Source organism: Magallana gigas, chromosome 7 (assembly GCF_963853765.1).
Source record: "Magallana gigas chromosome 7, xbMagGiga1.1, whole genome shotgun sequence".
Classification (NCBI taxonomy): domain Eukaryota; kingdom Metazoa; phylum Mollusca; class Bivalvia; order Ostreida; family Ostreidae; genus Magallana; species Magallana gigas.
In genome coordinates, this window is record NC_088859.1 from 50199637 (window position 1) to 50222486 (window position 22850).

The 22850-nt window shown below is 35.1% G+C and overlaps 2 protein-coding genes across 3 annotated transcripts in view; one reads left to right on the forward strand and one right to left on the reverse strand.

Annotated features, from left to right (window-relative positions):
- Positions 1-22850, reverse strand: part of LOC105345480 (probable ATP-dependent RNA helicase DDX46) — a 23195-nt gene continuing 345 nt past the window's right edge. The window contains exons 2-21 of the mRNA XM_011453610.4: positions 22454-22693; positions 21337-21448; positions 17400-17624; positions 16935-16979; positions 16552-16668; positions 16279-16344; positions 15743-15839; positions 14885-15005; positions 14602-14777; positions 13808-14008; positions 12827-12909; positions 12391-12555; positions 11876-12207; positions 11518-11680; positions 10019-10168; positions 9354-9611; positions 8922-9095; positions 8304-8495; positions 6174-7458; positions 1-299 (exon numbers count right to left, since the gene is read on the reverse strand). Coding sequence (XP_011451912.3) covers positions 7411-7458; positions 8304-8495; positions 8922-9095; positions 9354-9611; positions 10019-10168; positions 11518-11680; positions 11876-12207; positions 12391-12555; positions 12827-12909; positions 13808-14008; positions 14602-14777; positions 14885-15005; positions 15743-15839; positions 16279-16344; positions 16552-16668; positions 16935-16979; positions 17400-17624; positions 21337-21448; positions 22454-22693 — 2965 coding nt within the window. The 3' untranslated portion in view covers positions 1-299; positions 6174-7410. The remainder of the gene's footprint in view (positions 300-6173; positions 7459-8303; positions 8496-8921; positions 9096-9353; positions 9612-10018; positions 10169-11517; positions 11681-11875; positions 12208-12390; positions 12556-12826; positions 12910-13807; positions 14009-14601; positions 14778-14884; positions 15006-15742; positions 15840-16278; positions 16345-16551; positions 16669-16934; positions 16980-17399; positions 17625-21336; positions 21449-22453; positions 22694-22850) is intronic.
- Positions 18730-20740, forward strand: LOC105345479 (uncharacterized). 2 transcript variants are annotated; one of them, XM_011453608.4, is made up of 2 exons: positions 18730-18880; positions 20040-20738. In XM_011453608.4, the coding sequence occupies exons 1-2, from the start codon at positions 18775-18777 to the stop codon at positions 20345-20347; spliced, it is 414 nt and encodes a 137-aa protein (XP_011451910.1). In that variant the 5' UTR covers positions 18730-18774; the 3' UTR covers positions 20348-20738. The 2 variants fall into 2 exon arrangements, with proteins under 2 accessions (XP_011451910.1, XP_011451911.1); XM_011453609.4 differs by lacking the exon at positions 18730-18880 and adding an exon at positions 19490-19752 and having other exon boundaries at positions 20040-20740.

Sequence of the window (22850 nt, forward strand, 5' to 3'; positions counted from 1 at the left end):
ATGATTTTGGCTTTTTTATATTTACATAATAAAAAAATCAATTTTGTTTTCAAGTCAGTATTCCTTCAGGTTTATTGCCACGGAATCATTTCTTGGGCTGATATCGTTCGTTGTTGGGGTTCAGCTGGTTGCCATGATTATCACGGTCGGCTTTAGTTCCGGTTCCGGAGTACCCACTGGTGTAACCTTTGTATTCCGGATTGTTCGGGTTACATTGGCCTGATTTGTTGTCGTTATTGGCCTGACTTTGTCCGCGTCCAGACATTCTGATTTTTATTTATGATGCACAACTGGTAATTCTAAAAAATAAAATTTGATGCTTAAATCTTTTATTAACGAAATGTAAATGAAATTTACTAAATAGTATCATGCACAAACTGGTTATTCTGAATTATCAAAGTTCAATGTCTAATTAAATTTTTGTTAACGTTAGAACAAGTCAAATTGATTGTATTCCTCACCCTTGTCTGTTCATATGTATGCACGTGACATAACTGAATGTTTGCATACGTTTAAGCTCTGAATAGTTATTTTTATTGAAACTGCAACTGTGTGTGCACGAGTAACACGCGCTAGCTAAAATTGGCGCCAACTTTAATCGTTATAATTATGCTGGCATATTTACGAGGACGTTAATCGTTAATTATAGAAATCATATAAGCTATCAGTCTGAGAACATGCAAGTCCAAATTCCAAACTACATGCTAAACAAAAGATCCAGTTGTTCATCGCAACTGATATCTTTGGGCAGTGAATTTTACTATCTCCACTAAAATTGGTGCCCACGAATATTTATTGAAATTACAGTAATTGAAAAAGTTTATTTTGTGGGCTACCCAAAATTCTGAATTGCACCCTCGCTATAATCGATTTGTCCACCACGTTATATATACATATATTATTGCTATGCTACCATCACCATGTTTATAGAAACATAAGCAGATATTAGCTTTTTAATTACTATAGCATTATGAAATGCAGTTGCTCTGTTGGTATATTTACTATATAATATTTGCTAAAGCGCATTATGGAATATACCAGCAGCTAGAGCAAATCGCAGTTCAAATTTTCTCTTTTCGCTATGTGAAGATTTCCATTGCGAATACGTAGTTCCGTACGTTTATCGGTTAATATCAGTAATTTTAATGCACTGAGCTATAATTGAAATTCTTTGTTTGTAAGCAAATTCGAGTCTTGTTATTGTTTACATATGTGTTTAATTGGAATAAATAAGATGGGGGAATAAGATTGCGCAAATTACCGCTTGGTTTAGTCGTAAAATACAATTTCAAATTTTTTTTTTCCCCCAAATAAATATACTTGATGATTGTTTTCGAAAAGACAATTTCCAACTATATTTATTTTTGAGTATTTTAACAAATGATAGGGGAAAAAAATAAATTCTTAAGTTTTTGTGGTATCGAACCCATAACCTAAAAACCCTAACTCTATAATGTAACCTAATAATTAGTGCTCTAGCCACTGAGCCATTTCAGTCAGTGTTTAAATGCTTTATGCAACTACGACCACAAATTTACGGACTTGTATTATTTTTTCTAAACCGTTCAATTGCTGGGATCCAAAATGACATTTTTAAAGCATAGTGGGTCATCTCTCCACGTTTTGGTTGATTGAAATAGGTTTTATTTCCTTTTAACCTTTGATAGACTTACAAAAATATGGAGCTCAGACCCACTCTATAAAAGAAAAGGCACTGAAGTTGCGATACAAAGTGCCATTTTTAAAGTATAGTGGGTCATCTCTCCACGTTTTGGTTGATTCATATTATTTCTTAAACGCATAGAGAAAAAAGTGTGAAAAACTGAAGTGGATCAGACAGACGGACGGACTGACGGACGCAGAGGAAAGCTATACTTCCCCTCCAGTGAAACCGGTAGGGGACTAATAATTGATATCGCAAACATGTTGTGAAATTACATTAGAATTTAAATGATTTCAAATCTTTAAGGAAAGAATCCTGCTTTTGTCCATTCTAATATCCATCACTTTTTTGGGGCAATTTCTACTTCGTTAAAATGTCTCTCATCGCTTTTTTTTCGGTAAAGAAATACTGTATAGATATACTGTAATGACTATACATGTGTTGTAATGACACCGTTGATTGTTAATTTTAATTTGCCGTCATTGAAGGGAAAGTAACAATAATTAAAAGCGTCCAAATATGCTTTACCAAATGTCCAAGCCACAAGCAATGCAAATAGATCCAAACATAGCGTTCATGAAGAAAACATGCTTTATTTTGTTTTATTTCCTTTAATCCTTATATAGACTGACAAAAATATGGAGCTCAGACCCACTCTATAAAAGAAAAGGCACTGAAGTTCTAAAAATGACACGATTTAGAGGTTTTGACACGCGTACTCCAGTTTAAATCAACCTATTCCAAGTATTTAACATATTTAAGGGTTATAAATCAATGTTATGATAAATATACAATGTTTTTAAATATATTTAGAAAAAAATTATCAGATTTGTTGATATTTAAATTTTTCAGTATCTTATCTAACCTCTTACAGGCATTTTACACGCCTTATTCACCCATCTTCTTTCAATCAAATTTTGCATATGCTTTTTAGACGGTGGCTACGGTGGCTATAAATAGCCACGGTCTATTGCTACGGTCCTGACCGGAAGAGTATTTCTCACGGGGACCCTAGCGGATAAGGAACGATAACTCTGTTAGGTATGCAGTGTTACAGACAATGTTTTATCTATGTGTCGATTTAAGTATGAGAACTAATTTTAATCTTATCAGATATTTTAAGCATTATAGATGCGAATTATTTTGTACATATATTTAAATAATTTATGAAATTTGTTTTATTTTAAATGAGCCGTTACCCTGTCTGCTTACGCGGTATCGATCGATCATTTGATTATGCACAAACTGACAGTTGTGACGTTAAACTCTATATCAGGGCTGTATAAACTATATCACTGCGATAATTTGCTCAGAGATCACACAATAATCGCTTCTTGTTTTTTTTATGATGTAAACAATTGTCAGAAACATACTATTTAAACAGCTTTAATTGCCATTTCATATTTCAGCAATTTTTCAACGCATTAATTTTAGTTGAGGCAGAATATTTATTTTGTTGTAGCTTATTCCTAAGAATTCACAAAAGATACTGGCAATGAATATTACATAAAGTACATTTTATTGGCCTTCAACCGATCAATGGCACACTTTCTGCTGCAAGTGTGCATGCGTTTTCAAACATACAGAAAACTTTAAATTTACGATACAAATGTTTTTAATTTTGGACTGACCTGTGATTTACAATGTACCTTGTTTTGTAACTAACTCAGTCTGTAGAAACATTAATTTTATTTCAGGCACCTCAATATTCATCAGACAATATTTACTACTGAATTTGACGCTTTACTTGCTGCTGACTTTCTCTCAAACACGCTAATCCACATCGGATTGTAAAATTCACGTGCAAATCGAGTCGCCATTTTACAATTTACTTGTATATAAAGAAATCACATTTTACGATGTGTCAAAGTTTTTCAGTTCAGATTTTTTTGCAAGCAAATAAGGGATTGAAGACATATGCTGTAAAACGTCTTATGGATTTCACGGCGTGTCAGCTCGTGTATCTCTAAATAAATTTGCAGCGAACGCTAGCTTTTTTTGTGGGAAAAAACAATCGGTTCAACTCATGCAATATTCCATATACATTTATGGTCAGGTACATTGTGAAGGTAATGTAAGATATAATAATTTTGTTCACGAAACAGTTTCTGACAAATTTTTTCACAATAAACTGAATAACGCAATTTGATAAGCGAAGTACAATATGTGACTTTAATCCATATGCTCCCGTCTCTGCTATTAGAGAACCTTTTCTTTAGTTTTGGGGGGATTTTTTCACTAACAGAGAACATTATTACACATGTACGTAAATATCGCTCCTTTTGTTCTCAAATAATTTTTATCTCGCGAGTACCACTCTATTATGAGCTTTCTTCAACATTTGTTTCCATAATAGGCAGGCCTAATATATAAATGCGCCAGTTTGTTGCGACTCGCAATCGAAATACACGCCGGTTAGAAAGTGTCATCAATCAACGAAATGCTACATCAGCCGTAGCGTATACATCCATGCTATATTTGCGATAAATAATGAAACATGAAGGCAAGAAACGTGCTTCATAGATGACTAGTTTTTTGCTGAGCTACAGAACTTGAGCTTTCCGGAAATATTGCTGGGATATGCGAACCCTAGATCTATTGTCTAGTACATGCACAGAATAAAATGAAATTTATATACACAGCTGTACGGTCAGAAAAACATGCGTTCAACTTGGATTTTGTTTGTTTGGTGTTCTTAAAAACTAATTTTGAATAATTAATCAATATTGCAAATTGTTCAAAGTTTACTAGAAGAGTTTAATGTAGCAAGTAAATTATGCGTGTTAAAGTGTACTGAGAATCGGTAAAATATTCATGTGACTTTCCCAAATCCATTCAAATGATTTGAATAAATATATAGCTAAATACAATAGGGCAAATGTACTTTAAAACATTGATTAATGAAACTGCCGCGACTGAATATTGTATGATATTTTGTTCAAATTTTTATTCACTTTCGTTGTGAGCAAATGGAAATAATCCACTAAAGTCGAAGATAAAATATTGATTGACTCTTCTGTTTCATGATGACGTGCATTCCAAAAGCAATACCAGTTTTATCAAACAGGTTCTTGTAAACCATTCCGTTTTCTTTACACCTAACTGTATTAACTGACTATGAGGACAAAAGCAAGTGTGATGGTCCACGAGACTGCAACTTTTTCCCCGTGAAGAAATTGAGGGAAAATGCTGTCGAGAGGGACAATAAACATACTACATGTATGCCCAAATAATTAGTAAAAACCTGATAAGTATTTTATCCATTTATTATATCCAATCCACACTTTTCAAAAGTTGTTCCTCTTTACGGGGTCAACCCAAAATTCAAAAGGGAAAAAACCAAAATTCCCACAATCAAATATTTGGGCGTACTGTGATGAAATCGCTTTGGATTTGATTTATTCATTCAATATGTGGTGGCAACCCACATATTTAATGAGTCATTCTGGGGCAATCAAAATACATACATGTACATGTAGTACATGTATTACCGAAAACGGAGTTTAATGTCAGCTGATATAGATACAAACATATAGATACAAACATATAGATACAAACTTCTATACTACAAAGGCTACTATGATAAATCTATGGGTATTCCCCAAAAGATGACGATAAAGAGACACAACATTTGTAAAGTGTGGATTGTGATCACAACTACGATTTCCACAGAATTATCCATGTAGGAAACTCATGACCAGTTGTGCGAGTAAGCGTTATGTATTAGTACATGTATGAGATACTGGCTTTGGATTTTCGACAACAATACTTATCATACATGTAATATGCCACTTTCAAACGGCGCCACCGTCTAACAGTACTTTCAGTACTTTGATTTCTATTGATAATATTTTGTTAAAATTTTGCATATGCTTTTTTCTGTTGATAATATTACTTATGAATCATTTTACCTTGTTTGCCACGGGTCATTTTGTCAAAGAAAAGGTAATTCATACTTTACTGTATAAATTCTAAACAAATGCAGGACTCGAGCTTTGTTTACATAACAATGAGGAATATCTTTGTACTCTCCTATAACTTGACTTGTTATGTAACATACAAATTTTGGTCAACCATTCAAAATGCGCAGGTTAACCATTACATACATAAAGAATTAAAAAATGTTAATCCAAAAACCTGTCTTAGTCCCTTTAAATGGAAATTGTATACCATGACTTTATTTATAAGCATACAGTTGCAATTTTCATGCTATTATAAGGAAAATCTATATATAAAAAATTAACTCCAAAAATAACCTGGTAATGTACCCTGGAGTTTTAATTAAATATCTTAGGTTAATTATAGAGGCATTCTTTAACATCGAGAAATACGATTATTTTTAATGACATGTAGTTGGTGAATTTGATGTTTCCCCGAATTTTTATTGAAAACTACATTGTACTATTTACTGTAAAATGGTTTCATTAAATATACACAGAATAAAACAATTTAAAAAATAGATTAAAAATCATATAAAATGTTTTAATAAAAAAAAAACCCGCATCCTTACCTTGTAACAAGCTTGTCAGATTCCAACCAAGACTTTGAAACAAAACCCTCGGAAAATTTGTACATAGCGCGGGCTTTATATAGTCTGCATATTGCGCACCAAAGTTTGATTGGTTGGTTATATTTATTGTTATGTAAGGGGTAAACACATTTATAATTCTTGGAATAAAAACAGAAAGCAGTCAGGTCTCTTATTTCCAGAAAAAGAGAACATTTTGTTTACATATTTATTGATAACTCGAGTGTGACCCAATAACATAATATTTACATAGCATAATGAAAGGAGGAATTTATTAGAAATCCACGGCATAGATATTGTTTGAGAGAAATTTTTACAGTCCTAAGTTTAAAGATAAAATGAAAAGATATTTCATTTGACAAGGTCACGATAGCCGCATAACACAACTTTGTGTTATTGATTTGATATCCTGATTTTTAAAAATTGAACGGGTCTTCTATTCATGCATGTTAAAAAAAAACCATGTATGTTTTGTTCGTTTGTAGAACAACATTTCCTAATGCAGGTACAAAATGTGCTTGCCTCGATTGATGGTTCATAAACTCAAGGTTTTCCTCTGTAAAGCCTCGTACATTTACATCACTTGAAGGGGGCGGGGTTCTTCGTTCCACAGGGATTTGACTCAATCTGAGCGAGAAAAAAAAAAAGGGGGGGGGGTGGTTATGCAGGATTTTTTTTCCTCTTGTTCAGATTGTGACAAACTCCTGTGGGATAAAAAGGAAAGGGCAAACATTGACGAATTCTGTAATCATCTGTAAGAAAAGTAACAATTTGACCCATGTGCCCAGCATATTTTACCTGGAGCAAGAGTGCTTATGTACTGTTCAATGTATGAAATGTAAACCTGATAAAAATACATGTCACAGAAAAATATGGAGCTTATATTACTTTGTTGATATTGGCATCAGTGCAGTGTCAAATTTTTTCCAGTTGATCAATGGCTCCATTCTCAGAAAAAATCCTGTAGTTTTAGTGCACCTCGTTTTTGTATTGCTCGCCATTGCACTCTGCAACATATCACAATCCTCTTCCTTTCTGTTGCAACAAACTACCTTGATTTGATATACACCAATAAGAACTAGTTGATTCTGTATTTATTTCTTAGAAAACACAGACTAACATAAAATATAATCCACACTTGGCTGCTATCACGCGGTTCACGACTTTGGTCTCCAATGATAACTGCCCCTCCCCCGAACATCGACTCTTCACACTCTCCCTACAAAACCTTGTATCGCCCTTTGTTGATTGGTTGGTAGGAGTTTTGCTGTAACGAGAATAAAGTTAATAATTAATGTTTTAAAAGAATCATTTATTTATAAAATACATTTGTATATTAATGATATCAAAAAGAGGCCGTAATGGTCACCTGAGTATTATACAACCATGTTAAGGACTCATTATAAATTAACAGAATTTTCTAGATGTTGGATGAATTGCTCCATACTTGTACAAACATGTCCAGAAATTCATTTAAATGCCTTGAACACAGAGTAAACAAGAATAGAGAAATAATTTAATGGATAAATGCATGATCAATGGAGCTCCACACCTTTGGATCCCCAACATAAGAGATCATGACTTTCACAATTTTGATACAGTTTTAGTAGAAGTCTTCTTGCTTATGCTAATTGTTCATGATCAGTAGGATTTTGAAAGATAAAATGAATTTCCCACACAACTAATAGTGCCCCTCCTAACAGCGGAACCCCTGAACATGGAGTCATGGATTTGATAACATTGGTAAATGCTTCCTTATTCTCAGATTGCCTGCTACATGCTGAGGGAGGTTTCAAAGACGGCATTATTTGTCTATTTTATAAAAAAATGTTAAGGTCCCCTGAGGGGAGAGAATTATCAATGTCATAAATGTTTCACTCCTCCTACACGTTACACATTAAATTTAGTAAAGATTGGTTGGTTGTTACCAGATAAAAACTGAATATGTTTGGGTTGTCTACAAACCAGGAATAATGCATATCATTGGTCAAGCAAGTGTAGCCATGGCTCAAGTGAATTGATTTAAAATCAAAATTCATCTTTATATAAAAACCATCAAATGACATCTCTAAAGGAGCTAAGAGTGAAGACAGCTGAATCAGGGGTACTCACCAGTCGTATAAGTTCATCCTTGATGAGGCGTGTGATTTCCTTCTTGGCTTTCTGTATTGCCATGTCACTGGTGGCCTCAATGGCCAGGTACAGCTTCCTCTCGCCCTCCTTGGGCTCCTTATTGGGTGGGAAGTAGGTGCCCCTCACGGTGATACCAGCCTCCGAGTACTCGCAGATCTGTGCCAGGGCCTCCTACAACATGAGAAACAAAAATTAAACACGTCCACTAAAAAAAGTCAAACATGTCAACTAGACTCGCTACGTTAAAACTTACACTTTTAACAAGTTAAACAAACTTACACAGGTCAAACAAGTCAAATACAATGCTTATATTATTAAAGTCAGACAAGACAGAATACATGTACACAACTAAACCCATATTCCTTATATATGATCCAAATAAAGAATCCAAGGTATCTTATAATCTTAGAGGATGCATCCAAGGTAACACGTATAATGAAAATCTTCCCACTGATAGACACTGTATTCTAAACATTCACTTGGTGTGAGTTAAAAAATTAAAACATATTTTTATTCATAAAAAGAAGACAAGAAATCACAAAAAAATATGTAAATATTCTGAATATATCTAAAAAAAGATTGAAGTATCATAATTACCTTTGAGGTGACCTTCCATCGGGCTGTTTGGGGGAAGTCGTTTATTTCCAGTTCCTCTTCGTAACGTTTGAACGTCTCCGCGTTACTGTTTTCACCCTCTTCATCTTCAGAGGGAGGTCGGTAGCCTAGCTTGGCATTAATCTTCTCTGCCGTTTGTTCTGCTATTGTCTTTGACTAAAAGTAAAGTTATAAGACCAATAAATTGTATACTGTACTTCTGTGTATGTAGGGTTTGTGAAACTTACTGAAAATTTTGACTTTGATATCAGATGAAAATTGCCAAAATTTGAAGCACCAAATTCTCTATGTATTAAAGGAGATTATTGAATGATATTATGCCCTACATGTACATGCTCATGCAGAACCACTTCATGTATAATATTCATTTCATATATTCAGATGTATGCATGTACCAATAAAACAAAAACTTACTGCAACTTTTGGTGCAAATCCTTCATCAGACAGTATAAACTTAGCAGCTTGCTGAGTGATGTCCCTTGCATCTGGACCAATTTTCTTGGCCATGTTGATTTTGGCAGCGAGTTGCTTGGCAAGTGCCAGTTTCTGTTGATTGGACTGCCCTGTGGGAAGAGCACCGATCCCCGCCATGGGGTTTGAGATAACCTGAGGTTTAGCAATGTCTGTGACTCGCTTCACGCTGGCAAACATGTCCTCAATCTGCTGATCAATCTGTCAATCACAAAAAAATTCATGAACATCATTGTATCGGTCAGAAAAGTATGCGACATGTACTGTACATGAAATGTTTTAAAACTTCACAATTGAAACTTTAAATTTAAACTTATACAAATATGATATCTGTAATACATGTATATCGAGTTTCAAACTGAACTCAACATTGTGTATGAAACTTCTAAATGCTTTCAGGTTAATAGTTGGGCTTTGAAACTTTAAATGTTAAGAGGCGAAGAACATACACTAAAATTGTAACAGGGAAAACAGATTCATTTAATTGACTGGAAAATTGTCAAGTAGAGTGGTCCATAATCCTGATAAGTTTACAAAACAATTGAAAATTAACATCTTGGCACATTAAGCATAAAAGTAATTTGTAGAAAAGATCTGACTGTGCTTACATCGACACCAGTGTCCTCATCATCCGAGTCCTGAAGTCCGAGGGCAGCTTTCTGTAGCTTCTTTCTCTCATTGGCCAGCTGTGCCTCTGTTTCATCAAACTTGAATCCTTTCCCAAGGAAGCCACTGGAACTTTTCACTGTTTTACCCTCCTGATAAAAATAAATCAGAAAAATTAAGCATGCAAACTAAAACTCTTAGAAGATGAATAGTATGTTGATACATCACATGTTTAAAAAAAAAAGAATTAAACAACTAGATCGTTCTCGTTGCGAGCAACGAGTGGGTCTTCCGTCCGATTTTTGAATAAATGAGATAAAATCCTTCACTTTTAAGACTAAATTGTTAACCAACGCCAAAAAAAATTAGGAAGAAAATTTTCGGCAACCGAAGCTTGAACCCGGGTCGCCTGGGCACATGTCCACGACTCTAACGACCGAGCTACTCAGACTCTCGCTTCAGGACTTTGATGCTTAATATCTCGGGAACACATCAATCGATTTCAAAACAAATTACATATTCTGATTCAGTAAAAGAGTCTCTATCAACCCATTAGAAAAATATATTAAAAGCAAAAAGTTGAAAAAATCGATTTTTTATATTTCCTTCCGGTGACGACCGGAAGTGACGGCGGACGTTATTATGACCATGTTGCAACAGGTAAAAGTGATGTCTATCTTCACTGAAAATTTCAGCCCTATATCTCTATTCGTTTTTTAGATCTCTAGCCGACAAAATTGACTTTTAAAAATCGTTAACGGATGGTAACTTCCGACCGGAAGTGATTATCTAGAAATTGAAACGGCGGTACAAACTTCAGATGCCGACACATCATCCCTTAAAATTTGAAGAAAATCGAATGAGCCATCTTCGAGAAATCGCCTGCACAAAATTTGTAAGACAAAAAAAGAATAAAAAGAATAATAAGAAAAGTGAAAAAGAAACAATAGAATAATAGTAGGGTCTTCCGCTGAAGACGGAAGACCCTAATTAATCTACACTGCAATGAACTCCATGTGTTCTTCTAAAACCTTATTTTTTAAAAATAAACAGTAAATTCTTGTTGAAATACACTATAACGGGGGTTAATACTGCAGTGGTTAGTAGTATTTTGAAAACAAGGTAGGAGTTAAGAGAGATTAAGATCAAAGGTACCAACAGTAATTCATATTCAAAATGAAACACCAGATATACATGTACTGGTACATGTATGGTTAATACACACATATGATATGATATCCCAGACTCTTACGATAATGTACAAAAAGTACATCTTAGCCCAAATGACTATTTACAATCATATGTACATGTTTGTGATGTAGCTTTATCAGATCTGACAAATTGAATTTGAAAGAAATGACCACACAACCGGCAAAATGTATTTGTGTAGAATTCCATAGTGAAAACAAAGTATTGAAGATGTGGAGATCTCAAAACTGACTTAAAAGTACTGATTAAGTACTGGTAATGATTCCAAAGTACTTATTTATCCTTTACTCACAGCCTTTGCTCTCTCCTTGTAGTCATTCCACAGCTTTTCCAGGTCTGCATTCACAGTGGCTCCTGACAGTTCAAGGGCCTTGATTATGTCCCCTGCATACCTCTCTTGCTCAGGAGTTATAAAAGTAAAGGCATAACCCTTGTTCCCAGCTCTTCCTGTACGTCTACAAGAAGAGACAAAGCAAGCTGTTAAAAAAATCATTCCATTATAAAAACATACCAGGTACACCCGGTAAAGCAAACAAAAAAGAAAATTTATATTTTTTTATCTTCATTAACATAGGGGTTTAAGCTCTTGAGTGTGTATTATCTCAAAGTTAAGATGTATATCAGCATGTAGGTTTGTCATGCCTCCTTACCCACATCTGTGGACGTAGTCCTCGTAGTGGTTTGGACAGTCGTAGTTGACCACCAGGATCAGGTGCTTGACGTCCAGCCCCCGGGCCGCCACAGAGGTCGCTACCAGCAGTTTGACGTTACCATTCTTGAAGTCGACGATGGTGCTGTCCCTGTCGTACTGGTCGATGCCACCGTGGAGCGACATGCAGGGGTAGGAGTGGGTCATTAACTCCTTCATCAACTCGTCCGCATGCTCCTGCTTGTCAACGAACACCAGGACGCTGCCCTTCTCCTGGTACAGCCCCAGTAACTCCAGCAGCTTCAGAAACTTCTTGTCTTCATCTATCACGATCTGGAAAACCAGACATTGAGGATCAGTCATCAAAATTCTTTATTGAAAGTATTTTTACACTAGTATGACTTTAAAATGACTAAATATTATGTACTGATTTCTTTAAAGGTTGGAATTGCGTATTTCATGTCAATAGTGTAAAACTGCATGTATAACTAAGAGAAAGTTCAATCTACCACATACCACACTCTGATCAACGTCTCTACAGACAACGCTGCGACCTCCAACCTGCACTTCGATTGGCTTTTGTAGAATCTTCCTAGCTAGAGCCTCCATCTGGCGGGGAAAGGTGGCCGAGAACATGACGGTCTGTCTGTCAGGTCGTATACTGTCCACTATCTTAGTCACCTAGAATGCATAAGATGTAGGAAACATTCATCATGGATTCAAACATTACAGTCTGAGCAGAAATTGTCAAAGTATGTGTTTTATTACCCAGTATTAATTATTAATGCAAACATCTTTTGGGTAATTCACCATTTAAAATAATTTAAACACAGAAAAAGTTAAAAACTAATAAATTAATATTATATAATTAATAACTTCACAGAATCTACAACTTTTCTATTTTTCTATTTCTTTTTCTTTCTGTCTCTTAGCCATCCACTTTTTCAATCACCTGTGGTTCAAAGCCCATGTCAAACATTCTATCAGCTTCATCAAGCACAACATATGTACACCTCCGTAAGTTGGTCACTCGACCTGCAATGAAAAACATATCAGATTGGCAGGCTTAGCTCCTAAAGTTTTACAGTACACTGACAATGTTTAAACTTTTATGATACAATTAAAACATTTAAACACAAGTGGAAGACAGTTACTAGCATCTTCCCAAAAATTATACATGTACAATAAAAATTGGAGTCCTCTGCAGGAAAAAATTATGATACATATGTACCATTAAGCCTACCTATTTATCTAATATACATGTACTTGAATCTTACCTTTAGAGCAAACAATTTTTAAAACATTTCATCCTATGTTCAATAACTTGGTTTGTCAAAAGTTATTGTGCTATAAGAAATTTTGAATTTAAACTTTAGACAAATATCAATGAATGACTGTAGCCTATATCCTTATTTCCGGACTCTCACCATAGTAACACTGAGCTCCATGGCGACAAATCCACTGTTGAGGTGAACGTCATTTGACAATTGGTCTGAAATAAACTGTTACAAGAGTTCTCCTATCCTGGTCAAAAGAAACAAAGGTATTACACCGTATGTGTGGAATACTTGGCCCCCTCCCCCTCAAGTAAACAGTGTCAAGGTCCCTATCTGCAGATAGTGCATAAGTCCAGTATGTGTGGAATACTTGGCCCCACCCCCTCAAGTAAACAGTGTCAAGGTCCCTATCTACAGCAACCATGAGAGACATCAAGGTCACTTTCCATTTGACACACTTACAGGTCAAGGTCATAGAGTGCGTAAGTCCAGTGTGTCTGGCAAAAGATCTACATGTTTTTGCACTTTATAGCTGCATGTCAGTGCTTGCTCAGCATACTTCATAATTATACTATACTAGTACAATTTCTCATTTCTGATGCATGCATATGATACCACTACAGACACAATGATCAGAGACCATTCTGGACACCTACCGTTATTGGCGGACAACATGTCAATCATCCGCCCTGGGGTACACACGATGATTTCACAGCCGCGCTTTAACTCCGCGATCTGCTCTGATATTCCTGTTCCCCCGTACACACACACAGCCTTCAGTCCCAGAGGTTTGGTAAACTTCTTACACTCTGAAGTTATCTGCATGGCAAGTTCTCTGGTGGGGGTCATTATGATGGCTGAAAGTGCATGTATAAATATAAGAATAGATGAAATCAAAACAACACTACTGCAATATTCCAGAAACAAGTTAAAATTCATGAAGAAGATAGGAAAACTGATAATGACCTGACCTACCAAAGTTCCTAACCAAAAGATCACGGAATTGTGACTAGAATTTCTGAACTATGCTTAATTAAGTAAATAAAGTTTTTGTAAAGGTCTTAAATTTCACAAAGATTTACATGTAGATGTCTGGCATCAGGAATATATATTAGAACCATTTTAACAAGGTCTTGGACTTTCAGTAGGATGTAGCTATCTATTTCTTGCGTCAAAACAAATTAAACATGACGCGATTTCAACCGAAATATACACCGATTGTGTAGCCTTAGCTCAAAAGCCAGACAAATCTTGTTGATTTCAAAGAGCCATGGCTGAGTGGTCAACAATGAAATAGACAGGCTTACATCACATTGCTGTTTGACACAACTTTCCAAAATCCAAGCTCCTGTCAAAATGGTTCTAAAGCAGTGGTGTAACCTATAATATTACATTCATTTTTAAATTGGACAAATATCTATGATATTATGGATGGTATACATGTACATACCTATCGGTCCATCATTTTCATCCAGGGGAGGCTGATCCATTATGTGGCGGAACAGCGGGATCAGGAAGGCCAGGGTTTTCCCACTTCCTGTCTTGGCGATTCCTATTAGGTCCCTGCCCGACATGATGGCAGGAATCGCCTGACTTTGGATTGGAGTTGGCTTCTCAAAACTGTTTCTAAAAAATCAAACCAATGTTAGTGAGTATGATTCTTAATAAGGAAAAAAAATTTTTATAGGACATAAATGTCCATCAATTTATAAGGCATAAGCTGATGTACTGACTTTCTAAAGACATCCATAACTTTCTTGCTGCAGCCACACTGGGCCCAGGACTTGATAGGTTTGGGACAGTTCTTTCCTCGGACCTTGATTCCTTCCAGTTCAGTTCTGTACGCCTCCACCTCTGTACAAATCAGTACATGTATGTAGTGTATATTTAATTATAACACCTCCACCTCTGTACAAATCAGTACATGTATGTAGTGTATATTTACAGTTCTGTACGCCTCCACCTCTGTACAAATCAGTACATGTATGTAGTGTATATTTAATTATAACACCTCCACCTCTGTACAAATCAGTACATGTATGTAGTGTATATATACAGTTCTGTATGCCTCCACCTCTGTACAAATCAGTACATGTATGTAGTGTATATTTACAGTTCTGTACGCCTCCACCTCTGTACAAATCAGTACATGTATGTAGTGTATATTTAATTATAATACCTCCACCTCTGTACAAATCAGTACATGTATGTAGTGTATATATACAGTTCTGTACGCCTCCACCTCTGTACAAATCAGTACATGTATGTAGTGTATATATACAGTTCTGTACGCCTCCACCTCTGTACAAATCAGTACATGTATGTAGTGTATATTTAATTATAACACCTCCACCTCTGTACAAATCAGTACATGTATGTAGTGTATATTTACATTTCAGCATGTATGGATGGTATATTGCGTATCAACATCAATCAAAAGTCTATATAGAGCTGGAAATGTTCGGCCTGTAACTCATCTGTACTTTGAAAGATCTGCATCTAATTACTATTTGTCTTTTATAAAATGCTTAACCTGAAGCAGCTACTTTCAATAACTAAAAGTATAATTTTCCATGAACAGTATTCATTACCTTCAGTGGTCATCCTGGCAATTTCAGGAACCTCGACATAGAAGTTCTTTCTGAATGAAGCATAGTAGATCTTGTCGTGGTTCACCACAATGGTGTCCTAAAATGAAGAATTCATTACAGGGTTACAATGGTACATGAACCATTACCTATATAATGAGGAACTTACCAAAGGCTGATAAAAATCATCTTCAGTTTTTTTACTTAAAAATATTAATATTTTCAATATTATATAAGCAATTTCCATTACATATGAGAAACATGTAGTTCTTTGTCATTAGTCTGAGTTTCAGAATTGCAATACACAAATGTAAAAAGATTTCATATGGAGTTCTTTTTTAGCAGTCTTTAGCCTGATTTCCACCTCTCTGTTAGATAGTATTGTGACAATGTATTAGTACAGTATTGAGACACTGCCTTAGTAAAGTCTTGTGACAATGTATTAGTACAGTATTTGGACATTGCCGTAGTCTTTTGACACTACACATAACTACAGTATTGAGACATTGCCGTAGTCTTTTGACACTTTTTACATCTACCTTTTTCTTCTTGTTCATGTTCAACATGGTGGACTCCAAATCTTCCTCTTCTTCCTCTGATGAGTACTGTAAGCGAATAAACAATACATTGAACCACAAAAAAAAATAGTGCCAAAATATGCATTCATCATTTGAAATATTGCAATCTCTTTATTCAGAGTGGTTGTATAACTTGTATCTTCATGCATTTGGTGTTAATATGATTCCATTCACAATTCTACTTGGGTTCTATCTCTTCTTTGACAAGTTAAAATCCCCAAATAACCCCCATACCTCCATCAGGTCCACATTATTCTCCATCAGCTCCCCTTTATCTTTCTCCGGCTGAACCTTCTTCCTGGCCACAGCGGTGATGATGGTCACTTTTCCTGTACTCTGCAATCCCTCCCCCTGTCAGAAACAAAAAATGTTTGGACAGTGAAAAAAACAAACTTCTAATAATTGTTTTTGTATGGTATTTTTTCTCTCATGTCAGCTGCTACAATTTCATAAGTAATACTCACAAAATAAAGAAGATAAAATATCCATCTATTTACTAACTGTATTTTCAAAAAGAAACCCTTATTACAAATGAGGCAGACTAAAAATTCTGCATTTGTTTTGCTGTACATGTTTAATGAATACATACATTTGAATGTGAACATATAACAACTTACATTTGGTTTCTCTTTGTCTTTCGGTTTGACCTCAGAAGTGATGTCCTGAAAGATAGAATAAATTTACATGTAAAATCGGGCATACCAGATGTGAAGAGATTAACTCTACTTTTGCCCACACTTTCACCTATCATGTGCTAATTCAACTAATGGTACATGTTGTGGAATATATTGTATTGTAATACTTTTATACAATGGTATTTGGCAAAAGTTCTTTTATCTTAATCACCGGGTATTCCTTTTTTATATTTTCCCTTTCTGACTTCCTGTGTAAATAATTAAGTTTTTTTGGTATTAACAGTGAAATCAGTCCTGTTCATTCATCGTTCTGCTTTATGTATTTCATCTTCTTTTTAAGTGTGCTATATCTGGTACACAAGTTTATTACCAAGATAACTGCTCTGCTTTATGTGAACTCTATGTTCTTTTATTTGTGCTATCTCTGCCGTTATCTGGGACACAGACCTGCATGTAGGCGTCCAGGGGGTCCACTTCATCACCATTCTCCTCGCTCTTCTCCTGAACCTCCTCTTCATCATCATCGTCTTCATCCTCCAGTGACCACTTCTTACTGACCGGGGCGATGTTGATCGGGATCAACTCCTGTTTCTTCTTCCGCTCCGCTCGCCAGTGCTCGATTCGCTCTCGCCTCTTCTGCATCTCCATCTCCAATCTTTTCTGTTCTTCCTCCTATAAAAGCATTTCATCAATTGTTTATCTGTTTTATTTAAACATATTAAAAGTTATATAAATCTTAAAGATTGTTGTCATGTTCATCTTGCATGACAGCATTTCTTAACCATTCTTTATTAATCAAAATGATTACTGAAGTCATAGGTATGTCTTTACTCATATTTTCTATCAAAAATAATTGTTATATCATTTAGTAATATATTTCTGTATATAACTGTTGGTCAACATTTCTCCTCATATATAGGGATTGTACACAGCCAAATGTTGCCCTTAACTTCTGTCAACATTTGTAAATTAATTTGTGGTAATGTGTGCTATTCACATCAAGGGGCTTTAAAGTACCAATGTGTATGAATATGAAAACTAATTATATGTGAGATAATTAAGCAATATTGATTACATATTTATGACATGGAAGATCCTATATATACACAAACTGAACATCAATGCCTTTATCTATCATCAGAACTAAATTCTCAAAATTTTATTTCAGGAAAGAAATAAGCATACGTAAAAAAATTACAAAATCCAAGCTATTATACAAGGAATTTACCTTGCCATTAGAATATCTTTATCAGTAATCTAACGTAAATATAATTATTATTGCACTGTGTTATTCTGTAACATTACATATTAAGTAGTTTTTTCATGTACTTATTTTTTCATTAAATCATATCAAAGGCCTGATTGATATTAACTGAATAGCTATTGACCTTACTATTTACATAGACCTGTATGAGCTGGTACAAGTTATAATACAATTCAAGTCAATCTTTCAGTTACACAAACATTTCCTGACATAAAACAGATCAGCTGGGCTGTACAATCCTTTAATAACTGACCACCTGTCATAATGAACACAGGTTTAATAAACATTACAGGTGTGAACTACCTGGTGGCCACACCTGTACCTTACTGGGCTCACTCAGGTGTGTCCACCTGTCAGGGGGATCCTGTCCACTTCCCACCCCAATCAACAGCCCTGTGTCAGCACCCCACTGTGACCAATCTTCAACAGCGGTATTTATAGAGCTGTATCAGGAACTGACCATCAGTATAATCTTGCTACGAGTGGCTTAAGAGGGATTATTCCTACACTTGTGTTTGTTTAACTCTGAGAACAGAAACTACTAACATAACAAGTGAAATGTTGAACAAGATACAACAGAAGAAGCTGCTGAAGGCTAGTGCTGATGTTGTGACCCAGTTCCTGAGAAAGTATTCTAAAGCTGGACAGCAGATCCACCTCCTTGGTAAGTCAATGTTCTGTTCAACTAATCTTTCGTGGTACACATTTGGTAAAATTTATTTGATATTGATTTATAATTTCTCAATAATGATTTTTATCAAATGTCTAATTCTTTTATAAATTGAAATTATTTGCAATTTAAAACTGTTTTTTACAATATCAAAAAAAAAAACCCAAACCAATCACCAAAACCAAACACTATCTCAGGTATTCTGTATTCAGGGCACTGTACCAGACATCAAACAATGGCAAAGATTCTGGGGGTTTTTAAAAGAGTGAAAAATAAAAATATAATCTGCGTAAACAATTTCTCTAAAAAATGAATTTTACTGAATTAAGTATTAATTAATTACAAATCTAATGATTTTAAAATAAGCCACAAATAACTATTATTAAAGAGGGAATTATGAATCAGACTTCAAACATAATGTTCTTTTCAGTGAGTTTAAGTGACATTGCTCAACATAATAATTATCAATTGAATAATAAACAAAACACTTAAAATAGAAACACAATCAATTATATTTGTGATAATTATTATTGTCTGTTGGTTTGAAGCCACTTGAGTATAATGCTATCCACTACAAAGAGTTAATTGGTCCCTGAGAGAGTAATTACAAGATAAAATTAGTGGTCCCTGCTAATTAAACTACTCCAGAGAATCTGTAGGGGTTTACATTGAGGTTTAAGCAGATAATGATGAGACGTCTATACTGGTATATCAACCCCAACATGCTGTATCAAAGCATAACCTGTACAAGACAAGATCTAACATGGCAAACAACTTAGTCCAACCCTGTACCCCAAGGGAAATAACTCTGATTCAGTATCTACTGTCACTTCACGACAAAGCTGCCCTACAAATCCTCCACCTAAGTAAGTTTAATAAACTTCACAAATGTAGATGACACTTAACTGATAGGAAAAAATGATTTCATAACTTATTCTGACATAATCCCTATTATAAAACCAATACCAGATAAAGAGATACTGATTTGTGTCTGTGCTCTAATCCTATAATCCTTGTCTTTTACAAGAAGATTAAATAAATAAAAGAAGTATCTTCACACACTGTGATTTGAATAAACCTATACACAGTAATCCATGTCAATGTTATCATAGTCAATGACATTGTGTTAACACCCAGCTGTTTCTCTTTATAGATGACTACACTACCAGACTGACATCCCAAGCTATCTTGGCCATGAAATCTGGAAACAAGGGGAGAGCACTCCAGCTCCTAAAGAGACGCTGTGTGGCAGATGGAATCAAGCACATGTACCGACAGTACCGACAGACCAAGCTGGCCCAGGCCAAGACTCTCGCCCTCAGTGTGGCAGGGACCTTGGGACATCCAGCACCTCTCCCCATCAGGCCCACAGACAACCACACTGGAGTGGAGGAGATTCAGGTGGAGAAGTTTGCCCAGACAATGATGGTAGCCCAGTGTAACTTCACCAGGAATGGTTAAACCTTGGCATGCAAGATAGGTGTCCAAGATAGTGCCTCAAATGACTTCAGTGTGAGGATCCAACACTATCATCAAGACGTGGAGAGTGAGGGTATTAATCAGTGAATCCTCTGTCAAGAGACTGTAACCACATCCATAAAGACACAGAGAGAAGAAAGTAATGATTACATTGCGTATGTGCCTGATCATCCAATACCCCTGGCCCAATCAAACCACACAGACAGCAAGTCTTGTGGAAAAAAACACCATTGTTAAAACTGGATTAAAAGTATTGAACGTTGATAAATTTTTAATGGCAGTGCTATAAAACCACTTGTATATATACAATTAGTTGCTTGTTAACTTGTGCTGCATGTTACTAGTGAGTAGTGCTTAAATAAAACAAGTGAAACATTTGACAGAGTTTGTTCTTAAGGTTTTACCCTGTATTTATTTAAAAAATGTACAGTATAACAATTACCACTATAGAATGTCATGTGTAACCTGTGCCTCAGTAGTTTATAGCACACACAGTTAATCTGAATGTTTACATTCTTCAACATTTTCAATACATATATTCCTAAATCAATAACAATGTTGAAAAAAACTTTAACAAACATTGCTTTATCCACATCTTTTAAAATAGAAACACGTAAGTGAAGGGTACTGAAAGAACAGACTTCAAAATAGGAATGCAGTGTTTTGTATCTCAGTTAACAAAATGTAACCCATGAAATGTGACAATAAACGGGATGAATCCCCATGTACAACATGTAAGACATAATTAATGGTGAATATCTGTAAGAAACTCAGTAACCCTTTAATTGTAATATTTAAAGGAATGGTTTAACCTTATTTTTGGGAAATCAATGTGTTGTATGTAATTCATTATGAATATACACAAGAAACACAATGAAATAGTAGGAGTTTAGCATGAAGTTACAGGATTCTCAATATTCCATGGTCCATCATCAATGTACTACTCAATATGTAATGGGGAATGTTCCTACCTTGTCAAGGGGTTCATCTTTAACGGTGATCTCCCCTTCTCTATGTGTCAGTTTCTTAGCCTCTGGTGAAACACTGCGCTTCTTCTTATCTGGTGTTTTGGATCTAGACTTTCTAGATTCATAAAAACATCTATATTAGAAGCGTAACATAAAAATATATGGCATTGAAAACAAGTTTATCAATATCAGGAGCATTAATGCCATTATCTACTTCATGTAAATTCTATTTTGTCAAAATAATATCATTTATACTACCTGCATGAATATATTGTTTAAATTTAATAAAATATATCAATTGCATTCAAACAAGGGTATTATTGTAACAGATGTTGAAGAATGACCACACCAGACCATTGTGTTTAAAAACTATTGAAACATCAATTACTAAGGCCTAACATAAAAAATGGTTTGTTTCCGCTTTCATGCTGAAAAAAAGTAGGGTCGGTCAGTCGGAATTTTTTTTTTTTTTCAAATATTTTTTTTCCCTTTAATATTGCAGTATCCATACATGCCGGTTAGATACCGACACTGCTATAATGGTATAAAATGAGTAATACTTTTAATATCATTCCTGACTATTAAGCTGGTCTTAAGAAAACACAAAATTGATATTATATATCAGATACTTCCTCTGCCAACGATGAGAGCATTATTAATAAAAATCTACAACACATGGAAACATACAGCTATTTTGAAACAAAACGTTTGATTTACACTGATTTGAGAAGAGTAACTGCTTCAAGCATTTTTGTGACCAAAATTTTGAGTATTTTTTTTTCCAAATCGGATAAAAGCGAAAAATAAACGATTTTCCATCAAAAATCCTTAAAAAAAAGTTTTGAGTCGGGGGGTAAAAGCTAGGGTCGGTCGGGAAAGCGGAAACAAACACTTTTTTTTCTTAGGCCTAAGCGAAAGGATTATCCCCCAAGCTAGTGTTTGAAGAAGCATGGCGGTACCTAGCCTATATATTCTCTATCACAGCACATACTTTGTGTCACACCATGCATATAGTGTGACAAAAAGCATTTCTTTTATAATGATTTTTTCCCCATGGTGTATGACAAACTTCTGAGCTTAAATGTATGATAAAAAAAAATGTCCTGTCTTTGACCCTTACTTCCTATCTCTTGATCGAGATCTCTTAGACCTTCTCCTGTCCCTTGACCTTGACCTTCTTCTTTCCCTAGACCTTGATCTTCTTCTTTCACGAGATCGCGAACGCTTCCTTTCTCTTGATCTGGATCTTCGTAATCGATCTCGAGACCTTGATCTTCTTGGTCTACTTCTGGAGCGACTTCTTCTTTTTCTCTCCCGCTCACGAGAATCACTTCGCGAACGTGATCTTCTTCTGTAAGACCTTTATTAACAAAACAAAAGAAGAAATCATAAAAATATGAAAGTTGACATCTATTTTCTAATAATATTTTGCAGCTGTTTTGCTATATCTTTTGTGTATCTTAGATAATACACAGTCCTGCTAAAATGGATTAATGATTTTCATTTATATCAATAAA

What these genes read in the sequence shown, in the direction of transcription:
- LOC105345479 (XM_011453608.4), top strand. Translation starts at nt 18,775, where the DNA reads ATGTTGAACAAGATACAACAGAAGAAGCTGCTGAAGGCTAGTGCTGAT. An exon ending in ACAGCAGATCCACCTCCTTG is followed by an intron (nt 18,881 to 20,039) that starts GTAAGTCAATGT and finishes TTCTCTTTATAG; the next exon opens with ATGACTACACTACCAGACTG.